This window comes from Malania oleifera, chromosome 13 (genome assembly GCF_029873635.1).
Source record: "Malania oleifera isolate guangnan ecotype guangnan chromosome 13, ASM2987363v1, whole genome shotgun sequence".
NCBI lineage: Eukaryota > Viridiplantae > Streptophyta > Magnoliopsida > Santalales > Ximeniaceae > Malania > Malania oleifera.
The window spans coordinates 266,437-281,128 of NC_080429.1; the positions used below are offsets into that span (position 1 = coordinate 266,437).

Below are 14,692 nucleotides of genomic sequence, written 5' to 3' on the forward strand. Positions count from 1 at the left end.
CTGACAAAGTGAATATTTGATCATCTAGAAATATGTCAAAGAAGAAGAAAAAAGGTGAGAAGAACTAGCAACATAGAACCAAGAATTGCCAAACCTCAATAATGAGTGTAGTTCCTAAACAAATCTTTTGGATATTCACTCCTTGAAAGATTTGCTGGATTACATATAAATTTGCATCATTTGGATCATTTAGAGGATTAATTCAAGAAACAACAGTGGATGTTAGCCTTATTTGTAAATTTGAGAGGTCTGAAGGGCTTTGCAGGTCACATTCAATCTATATATATATTTTCGATTCTTTGATTGCTAAGTTTGTTAAGAGCATTGAGATTTCAAGAATTCCCATATGAAACTGGGAAAGGACTAAGGATTTTGATATCACTATATTTGTCTATTTTGAAAGGGACTTTATTGAGGATGAGAATGAGATAGATTCTCTCCAATCACTGGACACTACCATTTGCCACCTGTAGAGGATTTCATGCTTGCACATTTTTGACACCCAACCTATTGGAATGTTTGGATGTGACTTTGTAGATGAAACCACTAAATAACCTTCGACTTCCTACGCCCCCGCTCCAGCTCTGCCAAAAAAATGATTATGCTATCTCTTTCTTTTTCTCAAAGGGAGTCTACTTGCATTAGTATCCCCACTTTCGTATAATGGAGAGCGTCATTATCTTATCTTCTTCAAAACTGCATGCTCATCTAATGGATCTACATTATTTGTTATTATCTTTATTATTGATAATAAAAAACATGTATTTGTCAAATTACCACTTTACCTAAAAGCTTAAGCTGTTAGTTATGGGCCAAAAATGTATGTCAAGCTTTGACATTCCCCTACACGGGCATCTTGATTGCATGGGGAGAGAGACATTAAATAACCCATTACAGAAAATAAGATAAAATTTAACCACCACATAATAAATGCAGGCAACATGACTAGAACCCAAGATCGCCTAGCAACCATAACTATAATACCATGTTAGATTAGCACTTTACTTAAAATCTTAAGCTATTACGTTGTGGTCAATAACATATATTAAGCTTTAAATAATATTAAGAGAGAAGAAAGGGAATTAAGCTAAAGGAGGACTAGAAATCCTTAAGAAATAAAAAAGTAAAACAATAAAATACAAAAAGGCAAATCAAAGAACCTAACACAAACCAACTAAGAAAGCCCTTTCTTAAACCCTTTCTAATGTAATTGATAGAAGATGATAAAGTAGCCAAATCATGCTAAATCTTTCTCCCTATGCTTTATAAAGTAGCCAAATCACGCTAAACCTTTCTCCCTTTGCTTTTACTACAATCTAAACGAACTTCTTTCCCTCTTGGATATGTGTACCATAATCCCATCTTGTCCAACAATTGTTGTGCTTCCATATCCTTTCCATTAACCTATTATAAGTTTGCGTCAGTGTTGCTGGAGCTGTTAGGACTTCTCACTAGATAGGAAATTTGGAAAATAATGTGATGCCCATTGCATATATCGTTAGGAAACACTATGAATTCATAATTTCTCCAAATTCTTCTTAATATATGTTTTGATATTATGTATATATGGTTTTTGGTTTATTTCTAACCATGTCATAATATTTTTATGTAGATATATTTGTTGATGGGCAACTTGATAAATGATGATGTGCATAAAACATCTCCTCTGGTCAGATGCACTTGATCGTGGGTTTATTTTTATTGTATCTCCATGGTTTTTGCCCTAATGATTGTTCTGATATTGGTTTAGGAAGTTCGTAATGTTGATGGAAGATTATGTATCAAATCTGATACTGATCAGCCTAGAAGTTTGAAGGGCCTATTGTTGTCTAGGTGAGATGTTGCATATTCACTTACAGTTACATTTATAAAGAATCCTCTAGTTGACTACTTATAGGTACCATTCACATTCATTTTATGTACCATTCATTGCTTAAAAGTGTTGAAGTATTGGGTAAATTGGAAGGTCTAATCACAATGGTAGGTCTCCCTTTATATGGCAAGTACATAACAATGGCCATAATACACCTACGCACTAACTCACGCTTATTAAGAAAAAAATAACACAATGCTCAATGACTAGAGGAATGAGTGACACTCTCCCTCAAGCTGGAGCATATATGTGTCATGTGTTCTTAGCTTGTTGCAAATGGATATAACATGATCACCGCCAAGGATTTAGTGATTAATCAGCAAGTTGGAATTTAGACTTCATGTGAGTAGTTGAGTTGAGTTTTTGCACAAGTTTCTTCCAAACAAAGTGACAATCAAATTTAATTTGTTTTTTCCACTTAAAGATTTAGATTGGAGACAATATGAATAGAAACTTGATTATCAGACATCAACGCCATTGGTTGAGAATGTGGAAACCAAGTTCTTCCAACATGTTCTTTAGCCAAACAAGTTTACATGTAGTGTGGGCCATGGCTCAATAATTTGATCTTAGGGTTTGACCCATCATAGTTTGTTTTACCCTTCTAGGAGACCAAGTTATCACCAATAAAAATACACTACCTTGTTGTGTATCTCCTATCGGAAGGTGACCCAGCCAATTTGTGCCCATATATCCTTGAATGTAAGTGTGACCATAATGCTAATATAAAAACCTCTCTTGTGTGCACTTTTGATGTATCTCAAGATACAAATGACTTGATCCTATGATTTGCTCTTAGAGAATCAAGAAAACATTTGTTATGAAAGATATATCTGCTCGAGTAACTATAAGATAGTTGAACTTTCCAACAAGTCTTTGGTATTGTCTAGGTTCAGCCAACAAGTCACTCACATTTGGCAATAACTTGCTGTTGGGATTTTGTTAAGAGTACTGTGTAAATTGGAAGACCTAATCATAGTGATAGGTATCTATCTTCCTTTATTTATAATATATGCCAACTATATAATAGTGATCATATTACCCTTACTAACTCACACTCACTACTACAACAGTAACATACAATAGTAATAATAAATAACTAGACTAACTAATTAACACTTGCCATAATCTGAGCATAGATAGAATATGCTCCTAGCTTGTTACAAATGGATTTTTGTTGAGTCTCCTTGAGGCTTTAGTGAATAAATCAGCAAGTTGGAATTCAGATTTCATATGAGTCATCTAATGAGCTTCTGTACAAGTTTCTCCCTAGCAAAGTGACTATCAAATTCAATGTGTTTCATCTGCTCATGAAGACTGGGTTGGAGGCAATATGAATAATAGCTTGATCATCATATATCAACTCTATAGGCCAAGAATGTGGAAAACCAAGTTTTCTAACATGTATTTTGGCCAAATAAACTCACATGTAATGTGGGCCATGGCTTGATACTATAACTATGCACTTGATCAGGCCACCATAGTTTGTTTGTTACTTTTTGAGGATAACAAGTTACCACCAACAAAAACACAATACATGGTTGTGGATCTTTTGTCGGAAGGTGACCCAATTTGCATTTGTATATCTTTGAAGACAAGTGTGATATAAGAGACTTATTCCATGTGCAGGTTTGAGGTATCTCAAGATACGAATGGCTGCATCCTAGCGACTTATTCTCAGGAATTAAGAAAATGACTCACCATACTTGTTGCAAAATATATATTAGGTCAAGTAACATGCTCTCCCTCTTTTCCTCCCCCCTCGTAGCCCTTGGTTTTGTCTTATGTCTCTATCATTCAAAGGTCTCCTGAAATGAAGAATCTAGAATACTGGAAAGCCCCTTCCATTATCCACAAAGAAAAAATTAATTTTGTTTGGCTCAAAGCATAATCTAAAAAGACACACAAATCATTCACAAGCCATGGGTCTTCCAAAAACAAATATGGGATCCCCTCCCAATTACAAATTTAGTGTGAGGGGTAAAAATAGAGTAAATTTGGGAAATAGAGCTCCATGGACTCCCCAAAGAACATCTCAAGCTTTCATTGGTATCTCACCCATTCTCATCCAACCCATACTTAATTTGAATAACTCTATGCCATAGGGAATTATCTTCCAAGGGGAAGCACCACAACCATTTAGCTAAAAGAGAAGTGTTTTTAGACACCAAGTTACCCTCCTCCTTTTTTAAGGTTACTAACTTTCGCCCAATTTACTAAATGGCCCCTATGACTCCCCAGACGTGACCACAAAAAGTCCATTATAATTCTCTCCAACTGGAATTCTAAAAACAAATAAAAAATACAGAGGGATACTAGAGAGACAAGCTTGGATAAGCGTTATTCTATTTCCAAAAGAGAAAAGGGCACCTTTGAAATGTCTAATCTCTTCGTAATCCTCTTCATTACTGGATACCCTAAACTCGCCCCCTCTAAGATTTTTCACCCAATGGAACCCCTAAACAAGTTAGGGGCCATTCCAATAAATCACACCCATTGTTTGTTGCCCAAACTCTAATCCTCTTATCAAGGACATTTAGGGCTGCTAAACCACTTTTCCCCATATTAATCTCGAGCCTTCAAACTCTCTTAAAAGCATTAAAAGTACCCAAAATTCTTCTAAACAAAAGATTATGGTCGTCATGAAAGAAAATGGTATCATCAAACCGCCCCTTATTCCCCACACCTATTCCTTTAACCAAGCCTTTTCTCAACCACCCTATCCACCATCCTACTTAAAGTAGGTCTTTCACCGCAATATAGAGACCTTGTCGGCTTAGATAGTTGATCTGACTGCGAAGTTGAAAGGGATGGTTCTTGCTATGGGAAACTCTTAACACTCTAGGATTTAGCTAGACCAAGGTACCAACAGCCAGGACTTATGGGGGTTCTTGTGATGCCAAGGAGTAAGAGAACTTATTGTTTGACATGGAGCAGTACTTTTGCACTTGGAAGACAGACTCAGAACAGGTGAAAATGGATATTGCAACTATGTACTTGGTTAGTGACACTAAACTGTGGCGGCGTGCCAAGTACGATGAAATTGAGAATGAACGCTGTGTAGTTGATTGTTGAGAAGACTTGAAGAGAGAACTCAAGGCCTAATTCTTTCCTGAGATTGTCGAGTACAATGCTAGAAAAAAAGTTGAGAGACCTCAAGCATACTGGGTTAATAAGGGAATACGTGAAACAATATCTTGCTTTGATGTTGGATATACACGACAACATATTGGGTCAATTAGGGAATACATGAAACAATTTTCTGCTTTAATGTTGGATATACAGGACATGTCGGAGAAGTACAAGCTGTTGAATATGCTCGGCTCGTGACGCTCCCCCACTTATGCGATCGACGTCCTCGTAGACTTTGACGTTAGGTCCTCTTTAACTTTGTCATTGAATTGTTGCATCTCTTCTACAAGAATATAGCTGATTTCTTCATCGTCAAGGCCTTTACACTTCATTAAGAACTCCTGCCGCTTATTCCTTGAGGATGTGAACTCTTTGTCTACGAGGATGTCTTCAACTTTTTGTCAGTCGGGTTGCACTGTCTTCACCTTTGCTCTGGTTGATTGACTTATGCTTAGGATCTTCGGTGTTGGCGTTGAACGAATTGAGGTAGCTGACATGAAATACGAGATGCACTTTCATCCAAGCCAAAAGGTCAATTCTGTAATAGGCCTTCCTGACTTTGGTCAAGATGGGGACAACTCCTTCATATTTATGAAGTAGTCTCCAATCTCGTCCTCTTGGTGACTTGATTTGTTCAGGATTGAGCTTAACAAGCACCAAGTCACCTACGTTGAAGTGCTGCGGTCATCTTCCCTGATCTGCCCACTTCTTCTCTACTTTGAAACTTTCTCTATGTAGGCTCGGGCTATCGTTGCATTTTGTCTCCATTCTTAGGTGAAGATGTACGCTGTGGGACTCTTTCCTCTTTACGACTCATTCATTGTGTGAGGTAATAGTGACTGCTGTCCTGTAACAAGGTCAAAAGGACTTTTGTTGGTTGTTGAGCTCTTTTGGACGTTCAAATAGAACTGAGCCACATCAAGTAGTTGCACCCAATTCTTTTGAATGACATTGATGAAATGATTCAAGTACTCTTCTAATAGCCTATTGAGTCTCTCTGTTTGTCTATCTGTTTGTGGATGATAGCTCGAAGAGATGTCAAGCTGTGCTGAGAATTCTAAAAAATTATGTCCAAAAGTTGTGGTGAATCTTGAGTCTTAGTCATTGACGATATCTTAGGGAACACCCCAATACTTCACGATATGCTTGAAGAATAGTTGTGCCGTCTCCTCTGCTGAACAGTGCTTTGGTGTGGGTATAAAAGTACCATACTTGAAAAACTTGTCTATAGCCACAAGTATAGACCCTGCTTCTCCCACTTCGGGCAAGTTGGTGATGAAGTCCAGTGAGACACTTTCCTGTGGTTTGGATGGTACTGGTAGGGGCTCCAGCAGCCCTGCAGTCTTCTTCCGCTCCACGTTGTTTTGTTGGCAGGTGAGACAAGTCTGGGTATAATCAACCACATCATCACGCATGTGTGGTCAATAATACCTTTGCTGTAGTAATACCAAAGTGCGCTGCCATCTTGGATATCTGGCCCACATTGTATCATGACACTTTCTCAACAATGTCTTCCTCAGTTCTCTAGCTCATGGCACAAAGAGCTGACTACCATGGATCATCAGCAATCCGTCTTCCATCTAAAACTGACGTGCTTTCCCCTCTTCTGTCAGTTTCATGAGGTTTTGCGCAACTAGATCTTTGGCTAGGTTCTCCTTGATGCGCTCTTGCATCGTCATGGTAACGATACTTAGCGTCAAGTGTGTTACCATTTGTAAGGCTGCCAGCGCGGCCTTCTTGCTCAGTACATCAACAATGGGGTTCATCTGTCCCACCTTGTGCTCAAATGAGAAATCAAATTCTACCAAGAATTCTTGTCATCGGCCTTGGGTTTTAACTTCGGCTGTGTGAAGAAGTGGCTAACACCGTAGTTATCCGTTTTCACCATGAACCTTGACCCAAGTAGATAATGCCTCTGCACGTGGAGACAATGGATCACCGCTAGCATCTCCTTCTCTTGAGCTGTGTACTTCCGTTTTGCTTCACAAAGTTTACGGTTCTCGTACTCAACAGGATGCATCGTCAGAAAACCACAGACTGACAGAGGAACAGCAGCTGCAGTAGCATACTAGAAACAGCAAATCACCATGGAAACACAGCTCCTGCCAAGGATGCTGCACAACCTAACCCAGAGAGAGGGTGTCCTTAAAGGATTCTCAAACCAGAAAATCAGATTTGTGGGCTCATTAGGGGAATAAGGAAAAAGAAAAAGAAAAATAGAGTACCATAATCAATTCAGAGAAATCAGATTTGAAGGAGATCAATGTTCTGATACCAAGTTGTAGAGTTAGAGATGGAGGAGAGAAGAAGAGATTGAGAGAAGAGAAGAGGAGAGGAAGAGAAAAAGAGTGGAAAAAATTGAGCAGCAGTTTCCTGGTGTGTATGTACTGCTCCAGGTCTTCCCTGTTATATGTTTTTTTAATAATAATAAAGTCTTAAGGACAACTGGACAACAATACCCCCATTAACACAACCTAATTATTAAAATTGCATGTTCCCTCTAACAAAATCAATACTAATAATTTGTTGCAAATTAGAAGACCTTTGAAAGCTTAATCTCTAGATGTTTTGTTCTGTGTTATTTGAATCCTGAGTCAGCATCTCATTTGTTCTTACACTGATTTTGCTTGGAGCATGTGGAATAAATTATTTGGTGTGTTGAAAGAAGCTTTGGTTTGTCCAGCGTTGAGTGTTGGCTATTTCTTTTGAGGGTTTTGGAAGAAGGAAGGATAGGGTTGCTCTTTGGAAATGGGGTATATCTGCAGTGCTGTGGGGTTTATGGTTGGAGTGCAATGCACATATTTTTTCAGGGGAAAAATTGAATTGGCAGCTGGTCTGGGAGAACTACTGGGCCTCTTTATGGCGCGTTGGCTTTGAATGCTTTGAGGGAGCAAGCTTTTTGGAAATTCAGCAAGATTGGAGGAATTGTTTTGCTTTTATATATATATATTTCGAGGTACTTTTTTGTGTGTGTTTTTTTTAGTTCCTTTTTTAATGGATTTCCCAAAATTTTGATGGGAGATGTTTTATTCTCCTCTTTGTAAATTCTTCTCTTTTTAATAAAGTCTCTTCTTTTGCTATCAAAATAAATAAATAAATAAAAATAAAAATAAAACATGTAAAAATATAAAAACATGGGAAACTTTGGAAAAAGTATAATGAGGCAAAAAACGATGCAAAAAGGGTTGTTAGTGATGCTAGGGCATGTAAACGAATGAATGACATCCTATTGAAGTTTGGAAATGCTTAGGTGATAACTGAATTATTTGGTTATCAAATTTATTTTACACAATTATAAGAACTAAGAACATGCCGGATTAATGGAGGAAAAAAGCTTTAATACCTATTACCTGTATACAAAAGTAAAGGAGGTATTTAGAATTATAATAAATATTGTGGCTGCCCTTTTTTTTATTGTGGAATTAAACATGAAGGGGAGCTTAGGCGCAATGGTAAGGTTGTCGCCGTATGACCTGGAGGTCATGGGTTCGAGGCGTGGAAACAACCTCTTGCAAAATTGCAAGGTAAGGCTGCATATTGTAGACATACCAATTGTTGAGTTTGTTGTTCTGAATATGTTCATTGATGCTAACTTTGAAGTCAAGTCTATGTTTTTCCAATGGAACATTGTTTTTTGTCTCATTCAATCATTGGCTTTCGAAGAGTCCAAGTTTGCTTATCCCTTTTGATCCCTCCAACATTTCAAAATTCGAGGCCTCCAAATTTTTCTAACTACAGGAGAGTTGATGTAGGACAAGAAGCAAGACCTTTGGGATGAGCCATGTTGGAGAATAATTGATAAGAATAGGGTTGAGGGATTAATTAGTAGTTTAATTGTATTTTTATTATTATATGTGTATTTTGGGGGCTTGTTTGTAGTATTTGTGTATTCTAGGGGTATGTTTGTAATGTTATGTAGTTTTAGGGTTTTTTATGTAATTTCATGTGAAGAGACTTTCTTATAAATAGTGTGTGGAAGCCCTATTGTAAGTAGTTGTTGATGAATTTGAATTGTACTCAATACCATATGTTTGTGTGTACCTCTTGGCAACCAATTGAGCCTTAAGCCGCTCAATACAAAATTTAGACTTGTCTTTTAACAAATAGATCCAGATGATATGCGAAAAATCATCCACAAAAGACACAAAATATTGATGACCAATTAAATTTTTGACTCTGCAGGATCCCAAATATCTGAATGAATTAGAAAAAACAATGATTTACTACAACATTTTATTTTGGAAGGGAAAGATGTTTGAGCATGCTTTCCCAATTGGCACGTAGAACACTTAGAGTGAGAAACATACTTGCATGGGAAAACTTCTTCTAGTTTTTGAAGAGACGGATGACCCAAACAAGCGTGCCACTGATCAAGAGAAACACCATGAGTAGAAATTGAGGAAGTGGTGTGGCAAGAGCTAGATCTGCTACCACCACCATCAAGATAGTACAAGCCATCCTTCTCAAGCCCTCCACTATTCCTTTTCTTAGTATGGAAATCCCGAATAAGACAATGAGAAGGAAAGAAGGTCATAGGACCATGATGTGATTTTGTTAATAGACTATTTGATAGTAAGTTCAAGGGAAATTTACACAAATTTTTTTTATTAGTAAAATTTAAGCAGATGTAATAGAAAGGAAAGAGGCATAGAAATAAATGAAAGAATATCGCCACAACTTGAAACCAGTGTAACTGAACCATTAGCCAAAGAAACCTTAGAGTGTAAAATTGTGGGTTTCAAGGACAAAAATATCCCCACTCATACAACTTAATTACTAAAACAACTTATTTTCTTATAACAAAAATGAAGTGTAAATACCCTGAGCCATGACCTGTCATCATTGTAACACCTAGAAACAGTTATCCTTGAATTGGAAAGATGCATTGGAGTGGACATCACACATAAAATAAAAGACAGTCAAAGTGAAATAAAGTTCTTCTAGAGTGAGTATTGTGATCTAAAATATGTGCAAAGAATGGCCATAACTGAAATGAGGATGTCAAATAAGCGCTGGTAATATGGGAAAAGATGGAATATGAAATCATTGTTTAATGTGAGATGGATATGTGGATATGCCTGCTAGAGGCAATAGATTCATGGAGGGAAGAGAGACTTAATTTAGGTGGATGGTGCTGTAAGGGTAGGAGAAAGATTAACAACAATGTGGATGGAGATAGAAAAAATTAAGGATTTAAAAAGTGTAATTTACAAGATGTCTAAATTGAGCTGAATGAGGGAAAAAATTTATGTAATTAAAGCCAAATAGTACGGATAATGTCTCATTGTACTTATTACAAACAACCTGCCACAATGTTTTTCCATGTCATTTGATATTTTTGATTTTCAGAACAAATAGTTGTTTTTCAAACCCATACATTTCAGGCCTTGATAATTTCACATAATGTGCACACACACACATATACATATTTGGGCCCAAGATCTCTTCATTTGTTTGAATCTCTGGAGTTGATTCCATTCCTAAGAGGTACTATACTGTTCTAGTGGATCAGGTGTTGGAAGCATAGTAGAGCCACTCTTTGCTGTTCGATTAAATGATGAGTTGCAACAAGCAAGAGCACTAGTTGCAAAGGTTGAGGCTGATGTGTTGTCAAAGTTAACCGCAAAGGTTGTGTCAGATTAGTTGGGTCATACTTATTTTTATAGTTTTACTGTTCATGTTTTCACGCTGCTTTTTTCTACACAGTTACAAAGGGATCTTAATGAAATCGAAGCATTATTGGTCAATATTATTCAACTGGATGCGGTGGGTATCTGCCTTTCAGCCACCAGTTTCTAGTCTGTCATTCTTTGTGTGTGTGTGTGTGTGTCTTAGAGGAATGCCATTTGTATTTGGAGATTCCATGTTTTTTTTATTGCTGATGTTCAAATTACAGGTTATCTTGTCTTTTTTATTTTTCCCACTTTTGTTTATATATATTCTTCACAGAATTTTGAGTTGAAATAATTTCTGAAAGGAGAAACAGGTGTTAATTATTGACATTGTTAGTGGTTTGGGGATGAACTTGATGGAGAGGGTAAAATATTTTCTTGCTGGTTTATCTAGTTCATAATTAATTTATATTTACTTCCATGGTTTAAGTCTTGTTTGAATTGCTATTTGGATAGGTGGATGAAAAATCATGTATGAATACATCTAGTTTAAATATTATTCCTAGGTTGTAAGCTATTTAAATTGCAATTTAGATGGGTACATGAGGGACCATTTGATTTATTGAGACAATTTTGGGAAGATGTGGATGGTATTATACAAGGGATATCAGGGACTGAGAAAATATTCGTAGGAGTAGATTTGAATGGGCACATTGGATGGGATAATAAAATTTATGAGGGGATAAGGATATGGATATTGAGATAAAAATGAGTTTGGGGATATGATCTTAGACTTTGTCATGTCATATGATTTTATTACAATGAATACTTGCTTTATGAAGAGAGAAGAACACTTAATAACTTTCAAAATTGGTCAAAATAAAAGTCAAATATATATATTTTTAACTAGGAGGGTTGATCGTTTATATGTAAGGATTATAAAGTCATCCCAAATGAAAGCTTAACTACACAACATAGAGTTTTAGTGTTTAATATATGTATTAAAAAATGGAAGAGAAAAGATAAAATAAATTAGTACAAGAGAACTAGGTGGTGCTTGGTGGAACCTAAAAGGAGAATATATAATAAAATTTAGAGATAAAATGATCAAAGATAGTGATTGAACAATAGAGGATGGTGTAGAATTTGGTATAAAACATGACAAAAATGTAGAAACATGGAAAACATTGAAAAGTATAAAAAGGCAAAAAAAAAAAAAAAAATGCAAAAAAGATTGTTACTGAAGCTAAACATAGATCATTTAATAATTTATATGCTAGATTAGATACAAAAGAAGGGGAAAAGAGACATATAAACTTGCTAGAACCAGAGAAAAAATGAGTAAGGACTTAGGTAATGTAAAATTTGTAAAAAGTGATGATGATATTGGTTTGGTTAAGGAAGAAGACATAAAAGAAAACGGTAAAGTTACTTTAGCAAGCTATGTATTGAAAACCAAATTGAAGGCTTAAAATTATAATTGACAAATGAGGAAAAGGCTAAAACTATGAGATTTATTTGCGAAATTAGAGTTAACAAAGTTAAGTTTGCATTAAAAAAGATCAGAAATGGAAAAGCTGTAGAGTTGGATAACATCCCAATTGAAGTTTGGAAATGCCTACGTGATAATGGAATTATATGGTTACCTAATTAATTTAACACAATTATAAAAACTAAGAAAATGCAAGATGAATGGAGGAAAAATACTTCAATACCTATATAAAAAAATAAAAGAGATTATCAAAATTGTAATAATTATTGTGGAATTAAGCTTGAGTTATACAAATGAAATTGTGGGAAAGGGTAGTTGAACAAAGATTAAGGTTTGAAACAAAAGTCTCAAAAAATCAATTTGGTTTTATGCTTGGGAGATCTATTATAGAAGCTATATATCTTTTAAGAAGATTAATGGAAAAGTTTAGGGGAAAGAAGAGGGACTTGCATATGATATTTATTGACTTAGAAAAAGCCTATTATAGGGTACCCAGGGAAGTTCTATGGTGGGTTTTAAAAAAATAAATAAAAAGGTGTATGTAGTAAGTATGCTGATGTCATTAAGGATATATAGGATGGATTTGCGTTAGGACTATAGGTGGAGAGACTAGGGAATTTTCAATCACAATAGGTGTACATCAATGATCTTCTTTGAGCCCTCCTTTTGCTTTAGTGATGGATGAACTGACTAGGTGTATCCAAAATGAGGTTCTGTGGTGGATGTTGTTTGAATCTAAGTTTGAATTGTGGAGAGTTGCTTTAGAATCTAGAGGCTTTAGGATAGGTAGAAATAAGAATATATATATATATATGAAGGGCAGCCTGGTGCACAAAGCTTCCGCATATGCGGGGTTCGGGGAAGGGGCGGACCACAATGGATCTATAGTACGCAGCCTTACTTTGTATTTTTGCAGGAGGCTGTTTCCACACCTTGAACCTGTGACCTCTAGGTCACACGGCGGCAACCTTACCATTGTTCCTAAGCTCCCCTTCAAAAAAGACAAAAATATGAAATGTAATTTCATCATAGGAGGAATATTGAGACAATATTAAACTTGATGATGAATAAATCAATAGCACTTGTAGATTTTGACACCTTGGATCTTTTAAGCTAGTTAAAAAGAAAATTGAAAAAGATGTAATGCATATAATTGAAGCAAGTTGGGTAAAATGGAGAAGTGCTTTGAGTGTCCTGGGTTATCATAGAATACCCTTGAAATTAAATGGGAAGTTCTATAGAATGGTTGTAAGACCAACTATGCTTTATGGATTAGAATGTTGGGCAACTAAGACACAACATATCCAAAAAATAATAGTTGCCGAGATGAGAATGCTAAGATGGATGAGTGCTGTAACGTTAAAATATAAAATAAGGAATGAACATATTCATGGTAAGTTAGGTGTAGCTAGATAAGATATGAAAGAGACAACTTAGGTGGTTTGGACACTTGCATTGTAGGCCAAACAATGCGCCAGTGAGAAAGAGTGAGGAGATAGTAAGGATTTAATAGCCTTGAATCTATCAAATGAAATTGCCTATGATCGCATAAATTGGCGGAAAAGGATTCATATAGTTGACCCTGCCTAATGGGACTCAAGGTTTGGTTTGTTGTTGTTGTTGTACTTACCATCAAGAAACAAAAGTGCATTTCCAATCGTTCTCTCAGAAATCCAATTTCTCCTCTTAGGTGGAATGAAATTCCTAAGGAATGAGAATTGCTTTCCCATTTCTTCATTATGCCCTTCAATAAGCATGGGCCGCATGGCTTCAATTTCTAAAGCTTGGAGATTGAGAGGTTTGTGTGAATTGCATCAAGAAAAGTACATTAGATCTTAAGTAATGTAAAATTTAAGGTTCTTTGATGATTGGTTAAAATTTAAAGCTCAACCCTTCGTGCCTCTTGTTTCAAGCATTACTGATTTGCTGAAACTTAGCGAACATGCTTCATAATATAAGCCATTAGAGGGTCACTCCACACGTGGCATGTGAGGCTGTGTACATCATACCCTCCTAGGTTCCTGATGTGGTGTGCGTGCCTTGTGCATTAGGTGTTTGTCTTTATTTTGCCTGCTTTTATTTTTTACTTAATATTTTTCTTTTTTGCAGTGACTTAATTATTGAAATTTTTATTCAAAGGGATGCAAAGAATTCTTTGAGAATGATTTAAGAGCAGTTAGATGGAAACAATTTGTGACTGATTAGTGATCGCAATGTAGAGAAATATATATATTTTTTTGATAACAAAAGACTATAATTTACAAAAAGGAGAAAAAGACTTCTCCTTCAAAATTCTGGAAAAATCCTGAAAAATAAACTAAAGAAAAAAAACTGGATTCCTCCATTCTTGCTGAACCAATGAAGAACTGACTCCCTTAAAGTAACCAAAGCCAACACAGGATAAAGAGGCCATGTAATGAACCTTCTCCCAAACCAGCTTGCCAATGCAATTTTCTCCCTGAAAAAGTCTCTGCATTATGCTCCAACCATAATCCCCACAACACTGCAAAAATACCGCATTTCCAAAGCGCAACCCTCTCCTTCCTTCTTCCATGCCCTTCAAAAGAAATAGGCAACAATTCC

General features: G+C 36.1%; 1 protein-coding gene across 7 annotated transcripts in view; it reads left to right on the forward strand.

Annotated features, from left to right (window-relative positions):
• Positions 1-14,692, forward strand: part of LOC131146093 (uncharacterized) — a 91,816-nt gene that overhangs the window by 4,648 nt on the left and 72,476 nt on the right. For all 7 annotated transcript variants that reach the window (XM_058095391.1, XM_058095392.1, XM_058095389.1 and 4 more), the window contains exons 6-9: positions 1,613-1,669; positions 1,751-1,833; positions 10,510-10,633; positions 10,712-10,771. In XM_058095391.1, the coding sequence (XP_057951374.1) occupies positions 1,613-1,669; positions 1,751-1,833; positions 10,510-10,633; positions 10,712-10,771 (324 nt within the window). The remainder of the gene's footprint in view (positions 1-1,612; positions 1,670-1,750; positions 1,834-10,509; positions 10,634-10,711; positions 10,772-14,692) is intronic.